The sequence below is a fragment of the Oncorhynchus mykiss genome, chromosome 7 (assembly GCF_013265735.2).
Source record: "Oncorhynchus mykiss isolate Arlee chromosome 7, USDA_OmykA_1.1, whole genome shotgun sequence".
NCBI classification, from domain to species: Eukaryota; Metazoa; Chordata; class Actinopteri; order Salmoniformes; family Salmonidae; genus Oncorhynchus; species Oncorhynchus mykiss.
The window spans coordinates 64,324,808-64,350,110 of NC_048571.1; the positions used below are offsets into that span (position 1 = coordinate 64,324,808).

Below are 25,303 nucleotides of genomic sequence, written 5' to 3' on the forward strand. Positions count from 1 at the left end.
TATGGTAACAATGCAAGACGTTATGTTTGGCGTAAAAGCAACACAGCTCATCACCCTGAACACACCATCCCCACTGTCAAACATGGTGGTGGCAGCATCATGGTTTGGGCCTGCTTTTCTTCAGCAGGGACAGGGAAGATGGTTAAAATTGATGGGAAGATGGATGGAGCCAAATACAGGACCATTCTGGAAGAAAACCTGATGGAGTCTGCAAAAGACCTGAGACTGGGACGGAGATTTGTCTTCCAACAAGACAATGATCCAAAACATAAAGCAAAATCTACAATGGAATGGTTCAAAAATAAACATATCCAGGTGTTAGAATGGCCAAGTCAAAGTCCAGACCTGAATCCAATCGAGAATCTGTGGAAAGAACTGAAAACTGCTGTTCACAAATGCTCTCCATCCAACCTCACTGAGCTCGATCTGTTTTGCAAGGAGGAATGGGAAAAAATGTCAGTCTCTCGATGTGCAAAACTGATAGAGACATACCCCAAGCGACTTACAGCTGTAATCGCAGCAAAAGGTGGCGCTACAAAGTATTAACTTAAGGGGGCTGAATAATTTTGCACGCCCAATTTTTCAGTTTTTGAATTGTTAAAAAAGTTTGAAATATCCAATAAATGTCGTTCCACTTCATGATTGTGTCCCACTTGTTGTTGATTCTTCACAAAAAAATACAGTTTTATATCTTTATGTTTGAAGCCTGAAATGTGGCAAAAGGTCGCAAAGTTCAAGGGGGCCGAATACTTTCGCAATGCACTGTATCTGGATGTGATTCATAACATTGTTACAGGATTAATAACAAAGAAACAGAATAACCTTCATTGATGATTTTATTGGGCACTCGCCACAAACGCACAGATGAAGCAAGGACATCAGCCTTGTGAGTAAGCACATTTTAAAAGACTTGTGGGCTACACCTTACCACCCTGCTACTTCATGATGTTTGTTGTTCAAGGCAGAATTATAGAAAAAAATAATTAAGTCATTCTTAGCTCTGGTTCACCTAGTGATGTGTGAATTTGGCATAGGAATTAAGAAATATTTAATACTCCTCTCCCTCCTCCTCTCCCTCTCCCTCAATGGAGTCGATGCCCACCTCTTCATAATCTTTCTCCAGGGCAGCCATGTCCTCCCTGGCCTCAGAGAACTCTCCCTCCTCCATACCCTCACCTACGTACCAGTGCACAAAAGCACGCTTGGCGTACATCAGGTCAAACTTGTGGTCAAGACGGGCCCAGGCCTCTGCCACTGCAGTGGTGTTGCTAAGCATGCACACTGCCCTCTGGACCTTGGCCAGATCTCCACCAGGTACCACAGTTGGTGGCTGGTAGTTGATACCAACCTTGAAACCAGTTGGGCACCAGTCTACAAACTGGATGGAGCGTTTTGTTTTGATGGTGGCAATGGCAGCATTTACATCTTTGGGCACAACGTCGCCACGGTACAGCAGACAGCAGGCCATGTACTTGCCGTGACGTGGGTCACATTTCACCATCTGATTTGCTGGCTCAAAGCAAGCATTTGTGATCTCAGACACTGAGAGCTGCTCATGGTAAGCCTTCTCTGCCGAGATCACTGGGGCATAGGTGGCCAGCGGGAAGTGGATACGGGGGTAGGGCACCAAGTTGGTCTGGAACTCTGTCAGATCAACATTGAGGGCACCATCGAATCGGAGGGATGCAGTGATGGAGGACACAATCTGACTGATCAACCTGTTAAGATTAGTGTAGGAGGGACGCTCGATATCAAGGTTCCTACGGCAGATGTCATAGATGGCCTCATTGTCTACCATGAAAGCACAATCAGAGTGCTCCAGGGTGGTGTGGGTGGTCAGGATGGCGTTGTAGGGCTCAACAACGGCTGTGGACACCTGGGGAGCTGGGTAGATGGAGAACTCAAGTTTGGACTTCTTGCCATAGTCAACAGACAAGCGCTCCATCAACAGGGAGGTGAAACCAGAACCGGTGCCACCTCCGAAGCTGTGGAAGACCAGGAAGCCCTGGAGGCCAGTGCACTGGTCAGCCTGGAGAGAGAGGGAGGAGAGAAGATTTTACATTTTAGGTAATTATTGAAGACAATAAGTATGCAGGATGTACAATAAGACCACTAAAAAGGTTATTGGAGATTCTCACCAGTTTGCGGATCCTGTCCAGTACCAAGTCAATAATCTCTTTGCCGATGGTGTAATGCCCACGGGCGTAGTTGTTGGCTGCATCCTCCTTCCCAGTGATCAGCTGCTCAGGGTGGAAGAGCTGGCGGTAAGTTCCAGAACGCACCTCATCTGGAGAAAGATATCTGTTAGCTTTTCCCAAGACTAAAGAGATAGATCAAGGGTATTCAGCCGGGAGTCCCCCTATAGGTCGGCAAAGAAACTGCAGTAGGTCCACAAATATATAGGAATTCAATTAATTGTTTTTATGAATATTGCTAGCAACAAAATAGACAGATTTTGAATTACATGACTACAGGAAAATAGAAAATCTTTCTAATGATTTCAACTTTTTCTTCAATTCCTAATATTGAGTCAATTCTGTGCGCACCTCATCTGGAACAAAGAAAGACCTGTTAGCTGAAGAAGTCAAGACTGAGATAGCACAGTGTCATCATCATTTTTTCAAGACAAAGTGATCGTACCAATGACAGTGGCTCCAGATCTACAAACACAGCCCTGGGGACATGCTTGCCAGCTCCAGTCTCACTGAAGAAGGTGTTGAAGGAGTCGTCCTCTCCTCCGATGGTCTTGTCACTGGGCATCTGGATCCCGTGCTCCAGACAGTAGAGTTCCCAGCATGCATTGCCCATCTGGACTCCAGCCTGACCTACTTGAACTGATATACACTCATGCTGGTTGAAAAAATAAACAAGTATATCAATCATTTAAAAAAATTATGACTTTCCAATTCATTTCCAAATTAATTTATAGGAAATCACAACCAGTCATAATGAGACCTTTGAAGTCTGAGTATGTTATTTTGGTCCGATTTCCTGGAAAGAGATTCATTTTAGTCCTGGACAAAAACGTATTTCAAGGGAGATTCTCCATTGACCACCTTTAGTAATCCAGGGCTAGGCTTAATCTGAGTCCAGGAAACTGGCCATTGAAGTCAGAATGTGTTTTACACAGTCACTCTTAATATCATAGCCTAGCACCTAGGGCCATAACTGCTGATATCATAAAAAAATAAATTTTTGAAATGCCAAGTCAGATTTGGTGCCATTCTGCACAGACATGCTGAGAGACAAACTATATATTTACAGTGTGCTAAAATGGTGTGGCAGATGTTAGCTTACCTCACTGAGTCCAAAATGAATAATTAAAGTAAGTGAAAATAATAGTCTACACCATAATACATATTTACCTTAAATTAATTTATCTTACATTTTAGAATTGTTCTATAAAATACTATTTATCTGATAAATTACACATAGTAGCCTATTATAATTCTATTGCAACTGTATCCCTTCACATAGGCCTAAATTAACTGTTTGGATTTGGCCAAAACATGCTTTTGCTTTTGTATGACTGAATTCACACCCGTACCAAATTTTCTTAGGGAGTGGCTTGCTTTGTGTGGCAGAGCAGTTTGTTACAGATGCCTTTCGATTCATTTAGGATGTTCCTATAAAAAACGTGGGTTTGAACCCTAAAAACCATCTTTCAACAAAACACAACATCAGAAACTTAGGAAAATATCAAACTCTCTACTACTAAACGCGCATTTCTTGTAAGAATGCTAGAACATGCACGACCTACAATACCCATGAATTCTTTCTAGCCGCCCATAATCAACATTTCGAATATTTCATTGCAAATGTAACCACTCTCTCATTATGGAACATCTCACCATTTGTATACCCAAGTGTGCAAAACAATTATATACAACTATTTTTTATAACGAAATTAACAGCTCACCATTTTGATTCCTTTATGAGGAAAGAAATGATAGCGGCGTCGAAAAGATGTACAGTGAGTGAGTGCACTCTTCTCTTCCAGAAGCAGCAGAGAAGGGCGCGGGCCATTGCGGGAGGAGGAGGGGGGTGCTTTCTCATTGAATGAGTCAGGCAGCGACACACAGGCACAGTCCACTCCAGAATCGCGGACAAAATACAAAGCATGTTCGCAGATAATTACCTTGTTTTTAGTTGTATTACTATATTACTATAATTTGAAAGTCGAAATGAAACAGGCCTATGTAATACACAATGTAGATCAAATATAACTCCATGAGAGTGAGATAAAGTGAATTGGTATTGACCAATTATTTAATTATGTGAATATGATTGTTTTAGTGTCGAGGAAAAACATTCAGGGTTAGCATTATGTGCTGTAGTCTCACAAGCCATTACTGAGGTCTAACTAGCAGCAATGGACACACCTTTTATAGAGGGCCTTATGCTGCATGACACTGGGCGTAGGCCTATGTGATCAAATCTACCCCTTCAAAACACACAGACTGCATGCGGCACATGCACTCTATTTTGTAAGTCAATGAAGTATTTAGTCCCACATCTCCTTGAGCTTTGGGTGCTGAACTCAATTCTGTGCCAACAACACAGCCCTGTGCTAAAATGCTGAGTAGGCTATCTAGCACTACATTAGACCTATATATTGCCTCTGTCATTAGATGTCATTCAAAAAACATGAGCTGGCGCGCACCCAAAATAATAGTTTGGTGGAGGTGCTAACTAACGTCAAATAAACTATAAACTATCAAAATAAAGAAAGTTGCACACTCCATGTATAAACTCCCAGCAATTGAATGGGTATTTAGCAACGTTTCGGCATCACCCAGACCCTGAGGAAGGCACAGTGATGCCCAAACGTTCGGAAATAGCCATTCAATTGCTGGGAGTTTATACATGGAGTATGCGACTTTCTTTATTTTGAGAGTTTAGATTGGATGTCATTCAAACACAGTCAATTCATTGAGATGGAGAGGATGCAAACCAGTATAGAATCTCACAAAATACCTATTTTTCCATTCATGACAATTTCACATATGCATATTTAAAATGCAAAAAGTGTCACAAAATAAAATTATATCAAAATAAAAATAAAAATGGAAAAGATGAGAAGTTGTGTAGATGCTTGACAGAAATGTTAAGGGCCGAACATTTAGAAGTGCCAGAGTTCATTACATCTATTACAATAGAGTATGGATTTGGCTGCACCAACCTCCTCCTTCTAACCCCCGCTTCCCCCCTAGTCTGCCAGGCAGCCAGCATCCGCCCCTCTTTGTTCAATGTTTTGCAGCAGTGACGTCACTCCTCTGCAGTGGATCGAGTGACCGGTGATGTGTCACTGTGTTCAGTTACCAGCAAACACATGGCCCCTCAGCTGTCTTCCTTCTCCTCTCCCTGTCCCAGCTGTTTGTCACTTCTTTTCCTCTCCCTGTGTCCGGAATACCCATTGACACACACACACACACACACACACACATCATTTCAACAATATTGGTCTGAGGGCAAAGGGATTAAGGAGGAGATGGGGGCTGTGTTTGAAAGAGACAGCTGCATCAGATTGTCCTGACTGCCCCTCCCTGCCCATCTGCCTGACTTGCATGCCATCCCAACTCAGCAATTACAGACAGATGGAGCACTTACACTTTCTTCCCCTTTAGGATTGTCCAAAACATAGTATCAAGATACTAAATATCAAGATGTCGAGCATGAATAAATAAATAGCCTAACTGCTCTTAGTGTATGTTAGCAGGTGCATGCCAATCTTATTTATCGTCAGGAAGTATGCTGTTATGAGGAAAAAAAAAAAATATATATATATATATATTTTCCTCCTGAAACATGAGGAGACCTATACAATTAATCTATTGCCACCACAAGGCTTTGATGATAATCTATGGGAGAATATGACAGGAACAGTTTTTTTTTAACCTTTATTTAACTAGGCAAGCCAGTTAAGAAAAAAATCTTATTTACAATGACGGCCTACCCCGGCCAAAGTCTTGTCACGCCCTGACCTTAGAGAGCCGTTTTATTTCTCTATTTGGTTAGGTCAGGGTGTGATGTGGGGTGGGCATTCTATGTTGTATTTTCTATGTTTTGTATTTCCTTGTTTTGGCCGGTATGGTTCTCAATCAGGGACAGCTGTCTGTCGTTGTCTCTGATTGGGAACCATACTTAGGCAGCACTTTTTCCCCACCTGTCTTTGTGGGTAGTTAACTTTGTTTGTGGCACATAGCCCTTAAGCTTCGCAGTTGTTTTTGTATTGTTTTTGGCGGCATCTTCCTAATAAAAAGGAATATGTACGCTCACCATGCTGCGCTTTGGTCTACGTCATTCGACGGCCGTGACAACTCTAACCCGGACCACACTGGGCCAATTGTGTGCCGCCCTAGTATGTGTATGAATGCTGAACAAAGATAAACTTTGCATTTGTGGTGGCACTAAATATGACAGAAGTCAATACACATGGCAACATAAAAACCAAACTGAGTGATAATGGTGAATGTGGGCTAGTGATGTTTATGCATGGCTTTGTGTGAGGCTCTGCAGGGTATGTGGCAGACAATGGGCAATTGGTAACATCTGCTAGTAGAACCTGAATGTTGAATGTGGTGCTCTCTAATGGCTTAGCAGGGATCCAGAAAAGCTGGGTTTCCCTTGGTTATTTATGTTTACCCATGTAGCCTACTTAACTCTGCAGCAAGATGCTTAAAGGCTAGTCTCAAAAACCCGATCCCAGGCAACAGTGACTAGTCTCTGGTTGGCATAGAAGAACTACATCACTGCCTACGTCACTACTTTATTCGCTTGAATAAAATACAAAATAGTATCTAGGAAGATGGAGACCATAAAGCTTATTTTTAATGGGGGTATTTTGCAAGTAGCTTCCAACTAACTTAATTAAAACTACTGCAAGGGTTTTGCCAGCAACTTTGGTTCTGACATGTCTGCCTCGTGATTTGGTGGGAGAGTACCCGGAATAAAACATTTTCCCTTGTCGACATAGGCAGTTACGTAGTTCCTCTTTGCCAATAGAGTCCATCATTGAAACCAGACCCTAGCCAATGACCACGTTTACATACACACAGTATTCCGGATAGCAGCTCATATCCCGCTTAAAATCTTATTTGGGATAAGCTGTTTACATGCACCTTTGATATCCCGCTCAAGAGTATCCCTGTATCCATGAATAAACAGAATATTCCTAATTTAAGTTCATATGGGTTAAATGGAATATTAACTGAAACCTGGACACTGACAGTAGGCCTAGAACCTCTCATGTGTAGCATAATAGAATAACTATATAATAATACATCCTGCAGTATTATGCATTTCTTGCAGTAAAATTATACAACAAATGTTTATTTTGTATTGGGAACAAAACAGAGAAATATGATTTCTTTCTTTCAGCATTAGGTTACAGCCTGAATTCAAAATACATGTAATTGCTTTATTCCCCTCACCCATCTACAAACTATACAAAGTGAAAACATGTTTTTATCATTTTTTGCAAATGTATTGAAAATGAAATACATTTTCAATACATATGTTCACACACCTGAGTCAATACTTTGTAGAAGCACCTTTGGTAACGATTACAGCTGTGAGTTTTTCTGGGTACCTTGATTGTTCAACATTTGCCCATTAAGCTCCTCAAAGCTCTTGACAAATTGGTTGTTGATCATTGCTAGACAACCATTTTCTGGTATTGCCATAGATTTTCAAGTAGATTTAAGTCAAAACTGTAACTTGGCCACTCAGGAACATTCACTGTCTTCTTCGTAAGCAACTCCAGTGTATATTTGGCCTTGTGTTTTAGGTTATTGTCCTGCTGAAAGGTGAATTTGTAACCCAGTGTCTGTTGGAAAGCACACTGAACCAGGTTTTCCTCTAGGATTTTACGTGCTTAGCTCTATTCCATTTATGTTTAACCCCCCAAAAACTCCCCAGTCCTTAACAATTACAAGCATACCCATAACATGATGCAGCCACCACTATGCTTTAAAATATGGAGAGTGGTACTCAGTAATGTCCTGTATTGGATTTGCCCCAAACATAGCACTTTGTATTCAGGACAAAAAGTGAATTGCACTGCCACATTTTTTTTGCAGTACTGCTTTAGTGCCTTGTTGCAAACAGGATGCATGTTTTGGAATATTTTTATTCTGTACAGGTTTACTTATTTTTACTCTGTCAATTGGGTTAGTCTTGAGGAGTAACTACAATGTTGTTGATCCATTATCAGTTTTCTTCTTTCACAGCTGTTAAACTCTGTAACTGTTTTAAAGTCACCATTGGCTTCCTTCCACTCTGGTAACTGAGTTAGGAAGGATGCCTGTATCTTTGTAGTGACTGGGTATTGATACACCATCCAAAGTGTAATTAATCATTTCACCATACTCAAATGGATATTCAATGCATTTTTACCCATCTACCAATAGTTGCCCTTCTTTGTGAGGTAATGACAAACCTCCCTGGTCTTTGTGGTTGAATCTGTATTTGAAATTCACTGCTCGACTCAGGGACCTTACAGATAATTGTATAGAGATGAGGGAGTGAGTCCATGCAACTTATTTAGACATGTCATTACAAAGGGGATGGATACTTATTGACTCAAGACATTTTAGCTTACATTTTTTAAATTAATTTGTAAAAATGTCAAAAACATAATTCCACTTTGACATTATGTGGTATTGTGTGTTGGCCAGTGACCAACACATCTCAATTTAATCCATTTTAAATGAAGGCTGTAACACAACAAACTGTGGAAAAAGTCAAAACCGGTGAATAGTTTCTGAAGGTACTGTATATGCTGACCATATGGTACTCCTTTCACTGCAATAAATGATGTGGCAAAATCTTGCGAAAACAACAAACAGGACCAATGCACTGATTTCACAAGGCTGTCTGCTGCTTGGATCTCTCTCACCAAAGGCCTCATGCCTAGGCACGCTGTCGAGATCCTCTCCTCTTCCTAATTTATTAATGTTGCTGGCTCAGCCCCCTTGCGATTCTACAAATACTAGCGCGCCACAGTGTTTAAGATCAGTTACTACATCGACTCTTAACTGTCGGATAAAGTAACTTCTCTCTCAACCGAATAGAAACATTTTTAAACTTTTTTTTATTTTTTATATTTCTCTAAAACTCATATCCATCAGTAAAAAATGGTGAGTACAGTTTACATTTAGAAAGTTGTCTGTTTATTTATTTATGTTGTGTGTTCATCTCTCATTTTACTCATGGTGGTGCTAGCTACTCATCCCCTCCATCAATCTCGTTACATTGCCTTACATTTTGTTTCATATAGTAAGTATATGGCTACATTCATATTGTGGCTGAAATAAGTGGTCACTGATGTATTTGACCACCATAATATGATAGGATATGCTTCAAACTGTCAAAGAAACACACTATTGCCTATAGAACCTTATTTTCAATTGTATGTTTATTACAAATTCATATAGTGAAGATGCTCATGTCGATTCAATTGAAAAATTGGTTACATTGTGCTTTACGAAAAGGAAAGCTCGGGTGATTGACGTGAGTTGATTCCCTTTACCTTTGGCGGGCTACGGACCGAGGACGATACAGACGAATTATCTTAGCCTTAATTGTCATTTGAATATAATTTGCTATTATAAAATACTACTAAGTTCAAGTTTGACTACCAAATATTTTTAAAAAGGCGTTAACGAACCGGGGATAGAAGAACATTCCAGATCTCATCAACCAAACCTCTGTCGCCTTGATTGACTGCATTTTCATGATCGTGTGAGGCGCGCCCACCTTGACATGTAGACTATTACGTTGAGAAGAGATTTTTTCTGATAGTTAGCATTTTGACACATTCTGGTAGTTTAATATCTAGTACTATAGCCATCAATGTTAGGCTATAGTCTATAATATGCGGTGTGCTATAAACTACTCTAGGTAAATTTGATGCGTTAATTTGATTTTGACTAGAAGGCACCGGTGGATGTTTACACATTCTGTTGGCCTCCCTCAAATTTCCAATGGTGCGCATACATTAGCCTTAAAGCGATACAAGGCAAGGTGAATGAAATAGGCAGAAAAGGGATCACATTGATCAAATGTACCGAACAGTTCTAGAAACAAACCAATGTTAACAAACTATTACAGTTACTGTAGAACAGTTTAATCAATATTGACGTTCCAATGGCCATTTTAAATGATCTAACTCTTTATTTTCCGAGGGAAGTAGCCTATATAGGAAAATAACAGACTTAGGTGAACCTTAGTAGTTAATCAATGGGGGCTGGTGGGGAGCTTTTTCATCCTTAATTTCTGCTGGTGCATATGGTCTCCAGAATGACACCTGACAGGGGGAGGGCTAAGGGTTAAGATCTTTCTCTGAGGTGGTCTTTTTTCATATGGATTTGTGTATAGGCCATTGTAGCCCGCTGCACCCTGGTCTTTCCATGTTCATGTTTAGATTAGCTCTCCAGGCAGCTTCTTTCCAACCAGAGAGAAGCAAATTTGATATAACAGTCGCCGGTTGAAGTGTACTCGCTGCACATAAAAGGCTACTATTTCTTTAAAGGCATTACTGTTAAATATATGCACTGTAGAATCTGTAGTGTATTCCATTTTGCAACATGAGATGTGAGTGATTTGCCCTAGAGCAAAATCAAATAGCCTTCGGATTGGTGAAAATATCTGCAGGTAGTTCTGTACAATGACCTATAGATATTATAGAGCGCCATAGCTGTGGAGTGTCCCTAGGTGTATGCACATTATAGACAAATCTAAATCATACATTTTTATGGAAAGTGCACAAACCACCCCTTCCTTTGCAAAACCACAAACGGTTTCCTGCCAGTGCCCAGTTGCTTAGCAACGGACATATGCAAGAAAATCCCTTGGGAACAGTAGGGTGTAGCTGGAGGGAGGAAGGGAAGGGGGAAGGGGAGGAGTGTGAGGGAGGAGGGGGGATGGTTGCGTGATTCATCATGGTTCAGCCCATGCTGCAGCTTTTGATCCTCTCTCTCCTGCAGACTTCAGTCTCAGGGCAGTACCTTTAAATGGCACAATTCCCATTTTTCCCACTTTCTCAATGCCATGTATGCTCTCAGAACAGTAGGGATGATTGTGTGGAATAGCTGCAGTGCGTGAAAATGCAACCTTACTGAATTTCAGTTCACCCTTCAGGAAGAGTAGCTGCCGCTTTAGCAAAAGCTAATGGGGATCCTAATAAATTAGTAATATACTAAATGAAAAGAGTGCAAGAATCTAATTTGCATTGGATTAGACATTATGGAGAGTGGATACTATTTTGATGCTATAAATACACATGAGAACGCTTTGGTGACATCATTAACATTTACCTTGATGTGTGCAGTGGGATCCAATTCAATTGCTCTCTCTCCTCTTTCTCTAGCGTGAGTGTATCTCCATCCATGTGGGTCAGGCTGGCGTCCAGATTGGCAATGCCTGCTGGGAGCTCTACTGTCTGGAGCACGGGATCCAGCCGGACGGTCAGATGCCCAGTGACAAGACCATTGGAGGAGGAGACGACTCCTTCAACACCTTCTTCAGTGAGACTGGAGCTGGAAAGCACGTCCCCAGGGCTGTGTTTGTAGATCTGGAACCCACTGTCATCGGTAAGATCACTTTGTCTTGAAACAATGACATTCTGTTAACATTGGTCTATCTCCTTAGTCTTGGGAAAAGCTAACAAGTATTTATTTCTCCAGATGAGGTGCGCACAGGAACATACCGCCAGCTCTTCCACCCTGAGCAGCTGATCACTGGGAAGGAGGATGCAGCCAACAACTACGCCCGTGGGCATTACACCATCGGCAAAGAGATTATTGACTTTGTTCTGGACAGGACCCGCAAACTGGTGACAACTCTTATTAACATACACTCTGCATCTCTGTACAATCTCTATCTTTATCCAACCATAATGATCTGAAACATCTCTCCCCCCTCTCTCTCCAGGCTGACCAGTGCACTGGCCTCCAGGGCTTCCTGGTCTTCCACAGCTTCGGAGGTGGCACCGGTTCTGGTTTCACCTCCCTGTTGATGGAGCGCTTGTCTGTTGACTATGGCAAGAAGTCCAAACTTGAGTTCTCCATCTACCCAGCTCCCCAGGTGTCCACAGCCGTTGTTGAGCCCTACAACGCCATCCTGACCACACACACCACCCTGGAGCACTCTGATTGTGCTTTCATGGTAGACAATGAGGCCATCTATGACATCTGCCGCAGGAACCTTGATATCGAGCGTCCCTCCTACACTAATCTTAACAGGTTGATCAGTCAGATTGTGTCCTCCATCACTGCATCCCTCCGATTCGATGGTGCCCTCAATGTTGATCTGACAGAGTTCCAGACCAACTTGGTGCCCTACCCCCGTATCCACTTCCCGCTGGCCACCTATGCCCCAGTGATCTCGGCAGAGAAGGCTTACCATGAGCAGCTCTCAGTGTCTGAGATCACAAATGCTTGCTTTGAGCCAGCAAATCAGATGGTGAAATGTGACCCACGTCACGGCAAGTACATGGCCTGCTGTCTGCTGTACCGTGGCGACGTTGTGCCCAAAGATGTAAATGCTGCCATTGCCACCATCAAAACAAAACGCTCCATCCAGTTTGTAGACTGGTGCCCAACTGGTTTCAAGGTTGGTATCAACTACCAGCCGCCAACTGTGGTACCTGGTGGAGATCTGGCCAAGGTCCAGAGGGCTGTGTGCATGCTTAGCAACACCACTGCAGTGGCAGAGGCCTGGGCCCGTCTTGACCACAAGTTTGACCTGATGTACGCCAAGCGTGCTTTTGTGCACTGGTACGTAGGTGAGGGTATGGAGGAGGGAGAGTTCTCTGAGGCCAGGGAGGACATGGCTGCCCTGGAGAAAGATTATGAAGAGGTGGGTGTCGATTCCATTGAGGGAGAGGAGGAGGGAGAGGAGTATTAAAGTGAATTGATTCACCCTTTTTATTTGACCTTTATTTAACTTGGCAAGTCAGTTAAGAACAAATTCTTATTTACAATGATGGCCTAGGAACAGTGGGTTAACTGCCTTGTTCAGGTGCAGAACGACAGATTTGTACCTTGTCAGGGATTCGAACTTGCAACCTTTCGGTTACTAACCACTAGGCTACTCTGCCGCCCTAGTTAAATCACAAGCAAGCTAATCACTGGTTACAAGTTAATATGGCTCAACTTTCCTTATTAGTGTTGGAAATTGCTAGCAAGCACTGTCACACATCATAGATAGGGTGGCAGGTAGCCTAGCGATTAAGAGCAACCAGGCGAAAGAAAATGTGTCAATGAGCCCTTGAGCAAGGCACTTAACCCTAATTTCTCTGAAAAGAGGGTCTGCTAAATGACTAAAATGTAAATGCCATGATGTTCGTTGGCACCGAAAATGGTTAAGGAAATATGCTGTAGTTGTGTTCAGGGAATGTTATGGTGTTGCAATGGTTTTACTTTTTACAGTTTTACACTGCAACTTTCTGTCCTCTTCTGACTTTGATATATAATAAATTACTTACATTTTTTTTTTACATTTTCAACTAAATTCAATGGATCTTCATCAGCTACTCACCAGGACTTATCACAGTATTTCCCAAGAATAAATAATAACTATTATTATTGCAGTGTAATAACCATGTACGTACATATTGTTACATAGTTCTACAGAAAATGTCAACAGAAATGTTGAGCAATGTCAACAGAATCAAAAGCAAATTAAATTAACATTTTAATGGAATAGAGTTGTGCCTTTCTTTTTATTTATCCCAAACCGACACATCATTGCATTTTCCCCATGGTTCTTTTTATATCATTTTTTATCTGAAATGCATAACGTAAAAGCAATAGCTTGTTCTTTAGATTTAATCATGTAAATCATATCTTACTTCTGACATCAACTGGTTTACAGTAAGAAGAGACAGCTTTAGTATTGAGTATTGATTGTGGTGATAATTAGAGCTCTATAATTTGCATGGACTTTTCTTCAATACCTCTATTTTCCTTAGACTTCACTCAATTCCTTTCAATGCTACAGTACTTTTACTATGCCACCCTGTGGCCAAACCTCTGTTCTGCTTCAGGAATGGGTTCCTCCTCTTTATTGGTGGCAATGTAACGATAACACCCAAAACAGTTCAATTCTGAATAGACATCAAGACTCACATCAATAATAAACCACTCAACGCGCTTACATTTCTTGATCTTTGGACAGGAAAATCAGTGCTAGTTTAGTAAGGGCATGGAGGACAAAAGCAAGAATGCAAGCTTAGATAGGACTAGGAAAATGTGAAGGTATACCGGTAGTTGAAGATTCTTACATAATTTACATTTTAATGCTTGTTTTTGGGGTGACATTATATATGTTATATCACAGTGCTGTGATTTTTTTGGGCAATTCAAATTAGACCAGTTAACAAAGAAAATGAATGTGTTGGAAGGTTCCAAGAGGCAGTCATTATGATTACATTCTAAGGAAGAGTGAGTAATAACAGAAAAAGCACAGCATAAATTGCTACATTTTTGTAAACGTTCATCAGTTTTTCTTTTCTTAAATAAAAAAAGTATGTGGGTCAAAATAAATATAATATTTTGTCACAAGTGATGCAACGGCAGAAACAAACACATTATTTTGGCTTTTGGGGTTTCTTTTTTGTTCTGTGTTGAAAATGTATACATTTCTAATACATTATAGTTTTTTATTAAAGTTGCTTTCAGTGTAACAATACAGAATACAACTGCTTGTTCTTGTTGCATTTTGTCTCTGCATTAGGGTGACTGTGTGTGTCTGAGTCTGCAATGTGTTAACATGTATATGCGTATTTCAGAGTTACTGAGTGGATGTGTGCGTCTGAGTGATATTTAAGTGTTAACATGCATGAGTGGGTGCTTTATCAGTGCAGATGGTTATGAGTTTTCACACCACCCTTCCCTGAAGCAGTGGGCTTCTTTCTCCTGGTGACTGTCGGCTCAGAAGGTTCCACAGCAGCATTGGCACAGACGTGTTTCCAGAGCTTCCCATGCTGCCGCCAGTTGAGTCCTCCCTCAGTGGACGGTATTGGTTAAACCGCCTGGTTGAAAAACACAAGTTAGCTGGCATTCATGCTACAGTTAAAAAAATAAGATGTGCATTATATTGTATAAAACCGCACATAATATTTCAAAATGAATTATTTATTTAGATAGAAATGGCATGGGATATAATGTGGAATTATCTTCAGTGGACCACTAGTTTTTGTGGATCAAAAATCAATTATCAATTTGGAGAAACCAGGAAGTGTGTGACTTTGTTGACTTTTACGGTGGTTAGAACTGTCTTTCACTCACTTGTAGGTCAAAGCAATGGCACCAGCAACACAGACAAGGACCATGACACCCAGAACCGCGGCCACAGTGCCTGCTGGGGAGGAGTTGGAGCCTGCAACCACAACACATTTCGAGGAAGGTATGGTACACTCCACGATCAGTGAAATGTCAAATGGAAAAGATTTTACAGTTCATTAAGTTTTATGTACATGTTGGTTAATTTCACTCACCCACAGTCACACTAACTTTAGCACTGGCCACAGCCAGACTAACATCATTGGTCAGGGACACGTTGATGCAGAACACTCCAGAGTCGTTGAAGAACTGGCGAAGGATCATCTGACAATCTGGGGAGGGTGTCACGTTGCTACAGATGGTCTCCACGGGCGTGATGCAGTCTTCATCCGAGATGATGGTGCACACTTCATTGGGCAGGCTATGTAATATGTAAAAAGAAGGTGGAGATATAAAGTGCAGGTGATGGCAATGTTCAAAATACTCATTTCAATAGGAATGTGCACGGTTCCTTGGGTCCTGTTTCCACCGCTAGTTGGCTACTCACCTCCCCTGGCAGGTGATGGTCAGGTCCACAGCATTCTGCACAACCTCAGTGGCCAGAGACACCACGTTGGCCACCTGGGTGATCTCCACACTCTCAATACCCTCTGAGAAATGAGATCGATTGAGAGGTCATTATTAGCAACCATCACCTGCATTTTACATCTCAATTGTGACTACAGTATCTGGACATATGTGGACTTACGGACAACGTCCACAGCGGTCGAGAAGGAGCCATAGCGGTATATCATACAGTTGTCAGCCGCTGTAAGTTCAGGAGCCTGTCTTTTAGCCACAACAAGAGCCACCTGTGTCTCTGTGCCTGCCTCTATCTCAGCCTCTGCTGCTACCTCACTCTCCACTGGAGCAGTCACTGCTGCTGGCACTGAAGAGGAACAAAAATAGAGTAAGTTAATAATATTATGAAATGGCTAAAATCATGTTTTTGTTTGTATACAGAATGACTAAGTAACTAAGTAACTGATTACCTGCAGTGGCATCAGCTGCAACCTCATTCACTGTCTCTACGACCTCTGCTTCTAGCTCTGCCTCGGCCTCAAGAGCAAGTTCAGCTGGCACCACCTCCACCACAGCTGCAGCCTCCGTGGCGGCAAGAACAATGACGTTAACAGCAGGGGCCACCGTCTCGACCTGGACCACCTCTGTTGCAGCCGCAACCTCAGCCACCACCTCAGCATCGGCAACTACGGTTGCCTCCTCCACGGGTGTAACGGTGGCTACAGCTGGGACCTCTGAGAGGACTGTGGCCGTCAGATCCACTGTGGCCTCTTCTCCCTCTGCAACTGGAGCAACTGAAGCAGCAGCGTTGATGGCGGGCACATCTGCAGCCGTCGCATCTACCACTGCTGTTTCGGCAGCTGCATCAGCATCAACAGCCTCTTCAGTTGCTGGGGTGACGGAGGCAGCTGTGGCTCCCTCCACAGCTGGCACAGGGGCAGGGACCTCAATGGCTGCAGCAGCCGTGTCTTCTGCTGTGGCATCGGCTTCTACTGCAGGGTCAGAGGCAGGGTCCTCTGTTGCAGGGATGACGGCTGGATCATCTGCTGCTGAGGCAACCACCTCGACTCCCTCTGCGGCTGCGTCGTCAGCTGTGGGTGCTGCTTCAGCTGTGGCACCGGCTTCGACTGCAGTTTCGGCTGCGGCTGAGTCTGTGCTTTCAGCTATGGCTGGGTTTTCGGCTGCAGCTGCATCTGTGTCTGTGGCATCAGCGTCAGCTGCAGCTGTGTCGGCAGCCTCAGCAGGGGCAACTTCAGAGGCAGGCACATCCAGGGCGATGTCAGCTGGAGCTGCCCTTGGGGTAGAGACCACCATAACAACGGCAGGAGCACCGGAGGGATCCATAGGCATCACTGGTTGAAAACACAAGAAGAAAGGCAACAGTTATGATTGTTATATACACTGAATAAGCATTGACTTTTGAAAAGGGAAGATTGGACCCAATAAATGGATTCGCTGTAAAATAGAAAATCGATGTCTCTCACCAGTGGGGCTGGCAGCGGTGGGGTCTGCAGGTGTGTCACAGCCGTTGGGGATGCTTGCCATCAGGACCACCTGAGGCCTGTATGTGCCGGTGTTGAGGTATGTATGTGTGACCTGGTGCTCCCTGGAGATGAGGGTGCCACTGTTGTCACCAAAGTCCCAGTTAAAGGTGACGTCTGAGGCGCTGAGGTACTGGCTGGGGTCGTGGAGGCTGATGCTAAAGGCAATGGCCCGATTCTGGATGAAGCTCTGGTCAGCCTCGTTCACATCGTTAATTTGAGTCAGTGACACTGCGAAGGGGATCTGGTCTGGGGAGGCACAAAGCAAAGGCAAAAGATGTCACGTTGTGACATCAATGCTGTGAAGGTTTGTGAGAGTCAATTCAAATTATTTAAAATGATCAATTGAAGTCAAATTAGGGTTGGTTGAATTTTGGTTTAAATAAGATTTTGTGGTTCCAGCTGCCCACCTGTGATGGAGAAGGTTGTGGAGGCATAGCCCAGAGGGATGAACTTGTCCTTGCCACGGCAGTGGTAGATGACTACTTCCATGTTGTAAGAGCCTAGGGGCACATTGTCTGTGCCGATGGTGAGAGAGGAGGAGGTCCCATCCGCCACCTGCCAGTAACGTCCTGGGATACAAAGCAGCAGTAGTTAGAAAAACCAGCAGCGCTTATAAAAATGAACAGCCTGATGATCAAATCTTGTGTTGACAAAACTCCCAAGAACATTAGCTGCTTCATTAGTCCTTTCAACCTTCTTATGAAAGGAATGATTTCACAGTGCACACTGTGCACAGCTCTGTAAATACCAGAAATCATTGTGTTATTGTGTTAGCATTTTCTCACATGAATGTCTGTAAATGAAAGAGCTGTCCTTACCCCATGTCTTCCACACAAACACGTAGTGTGGTTTCCTGTCTGCGGTCCCAGTGAAGGGGGTGCCATCAGGGAAGACTCCGCTGTACTCTCCTGAAGGACCAGAGACCTGGTCGGGATACACAGCCTGGCCTTGACGGTACTGTGTTCCTGTAGCAGAGGAACACCACACCCAGTTCAACATAAAAGGTTAGGGACACCAGAAAAAGCCTGTAGGCCTATAGGACCAACAACAAAACTGTGGGGTCAGTGGGGTATGGTATAGTGGTTGAATTTGGAAGAAGAGCTCACCATTGACAGTGCAGTTACGCGCCCACACCACCTGTCCATCAGGAAGCACTGTCTGGTTTGATGGGAAGCGAAGGTCGATGTTAAAGGTTGCCTTTGCGCCAGTCAGGGTGGGTGCATCATTTTTCACATCGAATGTAACTTCTCCACCTGGTGACAGAACGTGATAAATACATCAATAGAAAGTGGTTAATGTTTCTATATTAAGTGATTGATCTATAAAAAAGTGCAATAAAGTGAGAACCCACCAGTCCAACAGTCTCTGTATCGGGAGTCCCCATCTTTCCACACTGGATATATTCCTGAGTTCCATGAGCGGTAGTGTGTAAAGCGAGTTTTAGGCTCTGAAAAAAATAAAGAGGTTTTTAGTTTTAGGGTAATTTTCCTCTCGTTCTCCTAATTGTTTTTGTTGATCAGACTTTGACATAGTGAACTTCTACTCCTACAGGAGATGTTATCCATTCATATGAATCATATTATTGAGGTTTTATCAGTTATTTAGCATCTCCAGTAGGTATAGTGAGGTATTGCCAATAGGAATCAGCAAAAACGCTAACGGAAAATCTGTTTGTAAGACCAGTTAACCACTGCACTACTAAATCTAGACGTAAATCTGAGGTTGAAAATGCTCTTTTAGGATCAGGATCCTGGCACCCAGAACTCATTACCTACCAAGCTAATTAAATAGCATTTACTTTTATAATGTCTTTTGGTGAATGTCATGCGAAGATCTCCTACTCAGACCGACTCAAATGCTTATTGAAAATGTTGACAATTTCTACTGTTCTAAAATCGATTTATCTCCAAATCTACAGTATCTGACCCTTCTTTACTAAAATGCAGCCGTGGCTATTATATTTTATGACCACATGATTATACGGGGAAGTATTCTCTGCCCTGTTTCCTACCCTGGGTAGAGGAAAAGTTATTATCATAACACTACAGTTTGGGATATGGGCGTATGATGGGGTGTGTACAAAGACATTTACCAACATTTTACTGAAAGTTTATAACAGTTTGACATGTAGATAGCGGTGGTGAGTAGTTCAGGTATTTCTTTGATGGTTGTGGAAGGGGGAGGAGGGAGCGAGGTGGGGGTGAGTCACACGGACCCTGCAATCCCCCTCAATCCCTTTCATGTGACTGTCAGCTGAGCGCAGGCAGCTGTAATCCCAACTGCTGAAATGAGGGGAGCCTCTGTGGAGCTCAGACATTAGTGCGGCCTTATTCTCCAACTGTTGTTCCTGTGTGTGTGTGTGTGTGTGTGTGTGTGTGTGCGCGCGTGCGTGCGTGCACGAGTTTGTTAAGAATTTAGGAAACCTCAACACCTACATTATCTTCCGTTATTGTGAGCCCCTTGTATTCCCCATATGATACTGTTCAGTCACACTCAGCTTCAACAACCTCAGGAATGCAAATTCCTAAAGCTCTAATTCATAATGACAAGCCATAATACCATTATCGTGTGCAGTCATTAATCAGATCGTCACACTTCAAACTGATTTCTGATGAAAACACCAATATCTCCTACCAAGTGAATTACAGTTTGTGATTTGGTTTGATATCCATCAGATGCAACACATTGCTAGATTGCTAGATAAACTTAGATAAAAATAATACACTTTGAACTGCATGATTGATAGTGAAATTCGAACATTAGTACTGATGTTCCCTCTGGGGAAAATATAGTTAATCTATTTTATTGTTGAGAGCTGAGATAAAGTGTTCCCCTTACTATTGAAACTCCAGGATACACATTAGAGTTTTAGGACTTGGAGTGCAGACAACTTGGCATGTGATTGCGCTATCCTTGACTACGAGCATGTAATCTGTGCCACACTATGTCAGTAGTTTTTGGAAATACTATTTTAATGTATATAACACCGTGTTTGAAATCTTGCTGGGGTGAGATTAATGATTATTAATTACCAAATGTTTTACCAAAATGTTGGTAATATGTGATACCAAAATGAACTGTATGATGAGCTCATGTCAAAACTTACTGTGCATTTACTCAGGATCTTATTATGAAATTCTTTGCACAAATGATGTTATTACGTAGAAGATTGTACTGGTATACTCTTTGAAAATGTTGTAATTTCAGACACTGGTAGTCCTGTATATTCACCAGGTATTGAAAGGCTTTACTATATGCAGATATTTGTAGAGTATATATGCAGTATATAGAGGAGTAATGCATAGATTATTATTAATCCTACAGTGTTCCAAAATTCAGGCTTTAGAGCTCAGGTTTCTACACAGACCCTGAGAATAAAAGAAACCAATCAAACTAAGTTGAAGATATTACAGAACTGAACGATATGAGAGAGACCACTGTTATTCACTATTACTGAATAATTACGTTAGTTGAGCTTGTCCAAGTTCCATTAGTGTATAAACAACTATACAATTAATTATTGTTTCTTATTAATAACATGATGATTGACGGATCATCAGACAAGTTATATTGTACGTATTGATTAGTCAAATGTACGAGTTTATGGAATACAAAAAATGCAATTAGTTTATATTTGGGGAAATATAGAACAACACAAACATGTCACTACTAAAGGGGATTGTTAGCACAAATGTCATTTCACACGCAGCTGGAAAGCTGTGGACATTCTAAATTATTTCTAATTACTCAGTGAGTCCTTAGCAAGGCTCAATGATAATCTCTTCCATTATTTCAATCTGTCCCACCTCAGCCCCATCTCTCCTCCAACACTGCACATAATTCAAGAAAGATGGGATGGAGAAACCTGTGTTTTATCAAGTAGATATTTTCATGCAGAAAATAATCCATATACTCACTTGCTCCTAAAGCTGCTGACAAGAGAGCCAACATTAGTACTATCAGTACAGTCTTCATTGTGCGTGGTTGTGTGTGTCCTTCTTTGCCCAGTTCCTAACCCTCGTCCTAGTCTTAAAAACCCAACAACACACCACCCGGAGAGATTTGTGGTAGGATGTCCGATTCCCTATAAAAGAGTCTTGGACCATAAATTACCATAAACTTGCCTCTCACCTCTGACATCATAGGAAGTCTTCAAACCAGCCCCTCCCACTCTAATCAACTGCGTGAATAGACAGACACACACTTTGTTAGCAATGCTATTATGTTTTCACATGTTTAACTGGATAGTTACAGTAGCTATAGGGATTAACCTTAATTTAGTGATACCATCCATCCAGAAAACATATTTCCACATGCCAGAATGCATTAAAAAAAATCATCAGTAATGCCATCTTCCCACTGACGACTCACTTTCATTTATTTTGAAGTGAAGAAATTATCAGATTTGGGAAAAATTATTTTCTCTAACAAGTACAGAACGTTAGGTTTCCCATTTTCAACAGATAGTGGGAACCTTCTGGAATTAGTGGCCTAGTAGTTGTGGTGTGAAAAAAAGCAATAGCTCACAAAGTAAGGATGATGAGTGTGTTGGAGTGTTGTCTGAGGATACACAGCAACTGAGGGGCCTATTGCACACGTTACCTGAGTGCTGGAACATCCTTTACTGCTACAGCCTGTGAGCACTGAGCAGGCTGGCTGTTTTTTTGCTGATGTTGTCCTAGCATATGGAGTTTGCAAAGGTCAAAGGTCTCTCTTTAGGAAATTGAATGAATGTGTGTGTCCCAATAATCTCTCCTTTCTCCCGAGGTGTACACTTGTTCACATTCCTTTATGGATTTGAAAGGAAATAACTTGTATATTGAAACTATCTAGCCCATTCCTACACCAATCCAATGTTTTTACATTTCTGTCGAGTAGTGAAAGAGTGTACTCTTTAGGACGTAACCCATTCTGTAGTGTCCTTGATATGAGGTCATAGTTAGGTATTGTTAAGCATAATACAATTGTTGGAGGTGGATTGATGTTCCTTATACCCATTAGGAACTGTCAAAAGCTGGGTCACTGGCCATGTAACCAGGAGAAGAGAACAAAAAAAGGACCATGAAGGAACAACAGACTTTTCCTCTGTACTCTTATGTCACTTATCTGACCGTTTAAAGTTTACATTAATGTGTTTGTTCTAATCTTGCAATTTCTATGCAAAAGTTGACACTTGTTCCTTTGATGATTTTCCCCAGACATGTTGGGAAGACAATTTTCCGCCAGATTCCATGACTCCACCATTATACCATATGCTTTAATGTCACTTAATCTAACTTCGCTTCAGTTAATAACTTTTCTCATCAATATCGCGTTTTAAATATGACCACCATCTATCATATTCTGACAGCGATTTTAAACAAATGTAATTTACTGTACTGTATGTAATGTCTGTTCCTTATGTGAAGGCCTGGAAGAATTATCTCAGCTGTAGTCATGCATCCCTGCCCTGACGTCCGACCATACAGCTGTGTGCATGGGGGTCACAAGATGAGTGCGTGGGGATGGCAAATCAATAGCATCCTTTTACTCCTCTCTTTCCCCATATCTTCCTTTCAGTGCCCTAAGCCTCATACCAAGTCAAAGTATCTACGCTCATAGCAGTCCACACACGCTGGGAAACACTCGTGCTTGCTCTATATTACTGTGGAAGCTCATTGTCCTTCTTCTGCATTCCAGAGCATTTCAGTCAAACAACCTTGAGACATTATTGAGCTAATGAGGTAAAAATACAAAGGTCTCAATGGTTGAGAACACCGGATCACAATGAAAATACCATAACCTTGGTTTGTGTGGGAAAACATAGTATTGTAATGACCCTGGGATTGATAAGCACGATTATCCTAAGGGAGCTAGCTTTCTAGGAGCAGTGGTAACGTGTCTGGCTCTGGACCCTAGGGTACTGGGATCAAATCCTGTCTTGGAACCTCGTGCTACTCCCTTGTTTTGTTACAGTATGCTCAAAGGTTTAAAGGTTGAGCGAGTACAATTCTTCCAATACAACAAAGAAAAATACCGAATGTACTAAAACACCATAAAACAAAATAACATGCATGCAACTCAATATATACTCAAATCAGGTTAAAAAACAAATCAACAAATTCTTCAGTTATGTATGGACACAGGTATGAGTAGGCCTCTGCATTCTTAAATCCTTGATACTTGGAAGTTCTCGTTTTACAGAGAAAAGGGGTGATTAAAATAGAAGCCACATGTTATTTTTTACACAAGGTGCATTCAATGGGAAATATGTATGTAGCTGACAGATCTGACAGATCTTACCATTTGAGTTGCCTTACGTTGGTGGTGAGATTGTTCACGCTGCACTACATGTGACCCCTCATGTGCTAACAACATTGCTAATGGCTCACTAAATTCTTCCCACAGAGCACCTGACCGACCACACTGCACAGCACAGCACAGTAAAGATGCCACCATAGAACACTGGCTTAGACAAAGCCCACACAAACCAGAATGAAACTAGCTGTGTGTTTATGATGTGAGAAAAACATTTTTCTCAAATTGGTAAAATAATGTTTCTGAAGACACATTCAACTGAAGAGGCGTTAAACTGTCTCTAACCTGGCTTTGTCCATACAGTATTACCATTTACACACAAATGAAGGCTACAATGGTTCATTTTCAGCACATGAAATTCAGCACCAGATGTAGGCCAGAATTTTGGATGCAGGTCACACATTGCTGTCCGTAACTGTTAACTATCTCTTGCTCTCTCTCACACACACACATACACACACACACACACACACACACACATACACACACACACAGGACAAAAGGTTGATCCACTCTGGGAAAGCAAAGGGGATGAGCAAACAACACCTGAGGCATGTCTGGAATTTGAACATAAATAGGATCAAATCAACAGGAAAAAGCGTGAGACTTTTTGTTTGATCATTGGAATAAGGTTGTGCGTGAAAGTCTAGAGGAATAATGAGTCAACATGTCTCAGAGTGCAGACAATTGTCACAATGTAACCTGTGAGAGCAAGAGGAGGGCAATTCAATCATTATTTACCAGTTTCCAATGGAATGATGACATAAGCAGCAGCCAGATGTAGGACAGGCAGAGGGGACAGGTTCACAAAAGAGTATATAGCATTAGCTACTTCCTTGAAAGCAGTAACTTACAAATGTCTTGAGGGAAAATCAACATATGAATCTCAACTGGAGGTGATTATAGGCGCCTTAAATGTTTACTTTTCACAGAAATGCCAGACTGACAGACTGTAAAGAAGCTTTTCAAAAGCCTAATGCTGCATTCATAACCAAGTGGGAAGGTGGTATTTACCACATATGACTGTGAAAAATCCAGTTGAACGACCCTCCAATTTATAATTACATCCCTGAGCTCTTACTTCTCCCACATGCTGAACTCGGACGTCAACTACTCAGGAAATTACCTCGATAACAGAATTTCCGGCAGATAAAAATAACACAGCATTATCTATACAAATATATATCTATTACAGTTTTTTTCGATTGCTAAACGACAGTGGACACAACTGGAGTCACATGTGCAAAACTCTAACTACAGTCTGCACAGCAGCAGTTCATGTGGACCAAACTCTAGTTCGTTTTTCATTGCTTGAACACAGTTTTCAAAACTCTACACACTTATCCCATGACTTTAACCACAACCTGTACAACACTGTGGATTTACAGCACTTTGTTCAAATGCTAACACACTGCTGTCAAAACTGTGAACCACACATTCAAAACGGAATAGATTTCAGCCTTTTGCCTTTCAAACACTGCTGATTGCAATTTCAGCTGAAAGGCTAAGCAGGTGTCTTGTTTTAGACTTGTTAGTGAACACACACACATATTACAGTATATATAGGTAGAGCTCAGAAAAACTCATTTTGGAAATGGAACAAGGAAGATGGGT

The 25,303-nt window shown here is 41.9% G+C and overlaps 3 protein-coding genes across 5 annotated transcripts; 1 reads left to right on the top strand and 2 right to left on the bottom strand.

Annotated features, from left to right (window-relative positions):
• Window positions 1-818: 818 nt before the first annotated feature.
• Window positions 819-2,823, bottom strand: LOC110528229 (tubulin alpha chain-like). Of its 3 annotated transcripts, none has more exons than XM_036983821.1 (3): window positions 2,654-2,823; window positions 2,139-2,301; window positions 819-2,029 (listed from the first exon to the last, which is right to left on the bottom strand). In XM_036983821.1, the coding sequence occupies exons 1-3, from the start codon at window positions 2,806-2,808 to the stop codon at window positions 1,049-1,051; spliced, it is 1,299 nt and encodes a 432-aa protein (XP_036839716.1). In that variant the 5' UTR covers window positions 2,809-2,823; the 3' UTR covers window positions 819-1,048. The 3 variants fall into 3 exon arrangements, with proteins under 3 accessions (XP_036839716.1, XP_036839715.1, XP_036839714.1); XM_036983820.1 differs by having other exon boundaries at window positions 2,648-2,823; XM_036983819.1 differs by having other exon boundaries at window positions 2,603-2,823.
• A 6,000-nt stretch (window positions 2,824-8,823) lies between these two features.
• Window positions 8,824-13,707, top strand: LOC110528228 (tubulin alpha chain). Its single transcript, XM_021610101.2, has 4 exons — window positions 8,824-9,140; window positions 11,372-11,594; window positions 11,688-11,836; window positions 11,935-13,707. Exons 1-4 carry the CDS (start codon window positions 9,138-9,140, stop codon window positions 12,907-12,909), a joined length of 1,350 nt encoding a protein of 449 aa, XP_021465776.2. The 5' UTR covers window positions 8,824-9,137; the 3' UTR covers window positions 12,910-13,707.
• Window positions 13,708-14,044: 337 nt separating this feature from the next.
• On the bottom strand, window positions 14,045-21,453 carry LOC110528226 (melanocyte protein PMEL). Its single transcript, XM_021610099.2, has 12 exons — window positions 21,310-21,453; window positions 18,744-18,839; window positions 18,499-18,645; window positions 18,211-18,357; window positions 17,800-17,961; window positions 17,333-17,638; window positions 16,319-17,200; window positions 16,036-16,215; window positions 15,835-15,937; window positions 15,503-15,708; window positions 15,294-15,384; window positions 14,045-15,037 (listed from the first exon to the last, which is right to left on the bottom strand). The coding sequence occupies exons 1-12, from the start codon at window positions 21,365-21,367 to the stop codon at window positions 14,884-14,886; spliced, it is 2,532 nt and encodes an 843-aa protein (XP_021465774.2). The 5' UTR covers window positions 21,368-21,453; the 3' UTR covers window positions 14,045-14,883.
• Window positions 21,454-25,303: the final 3,850 nt, after the last annotated feature.

Excerpts from the sequence above, each read along its gene's own strand:
- LOC110528226 (XM_021610099.2), bottom strand. The coding sequence starts at position 21,367 with ATGAAGACTGTACTGATAGTACTAATGTTGGCTCTCTTGTCAGCAGCT. Across the intron at positions 18,646-18,743 it reads ATACAGAGACTGTTGGACTG|GTGGAGAAGTTACATTCGAT; the intron begins GTGGGTTCTCAC and ends TTCTGTCACCAG. Across the intron at positions 17,201-17,332 it reads CACCGCTGCCAGCCCCACTG|TGATGCCTATGGATCCCTCC; the intron begins GTGAGAGACATC and ends GTTTTCAACCAG.
- LOC110528229 (XM_036983819.1), bottom strand. The coding sequence starts at position 2,808 with ATGGGCAATGCATGCTGGGAACTCTACTGTCTGGAGCACGGGATCCAG. Across the intron at positions 2,302-2,602 it reads GAAAAAATGATGATGACACT|ATATCTTTCTCCAGATGAGG; the intron begins GTGCTATCTCAG and ends AAAAGCTAACAG. Across the intron at positions 2,030-2,138 it reads TGGACAGGATCCGCAAACTG|GCTGACCAGTGCACTGGCCT; the intron begins GTGAGAATCTCC and ends CTCTCTCTCCAG.
- LOC110528228 (XM_021610101.2), top strand. Across the intron at positions 11,595-11,687 it reads TCTGGAACCCACTGTCATCG|ATGAGGTGCGCACAGGAACA; the intron begins GTAAGATCACTT and ends TTATTTCTCCAG. Across the intron at positions 11,837-11,934 it reads TGGACAGGACCCGCAAACTG|GCTGACCAGTGCACTGGCCT; the intron begins GTGACAACTCTT and ends CTCTCTCTCCAG.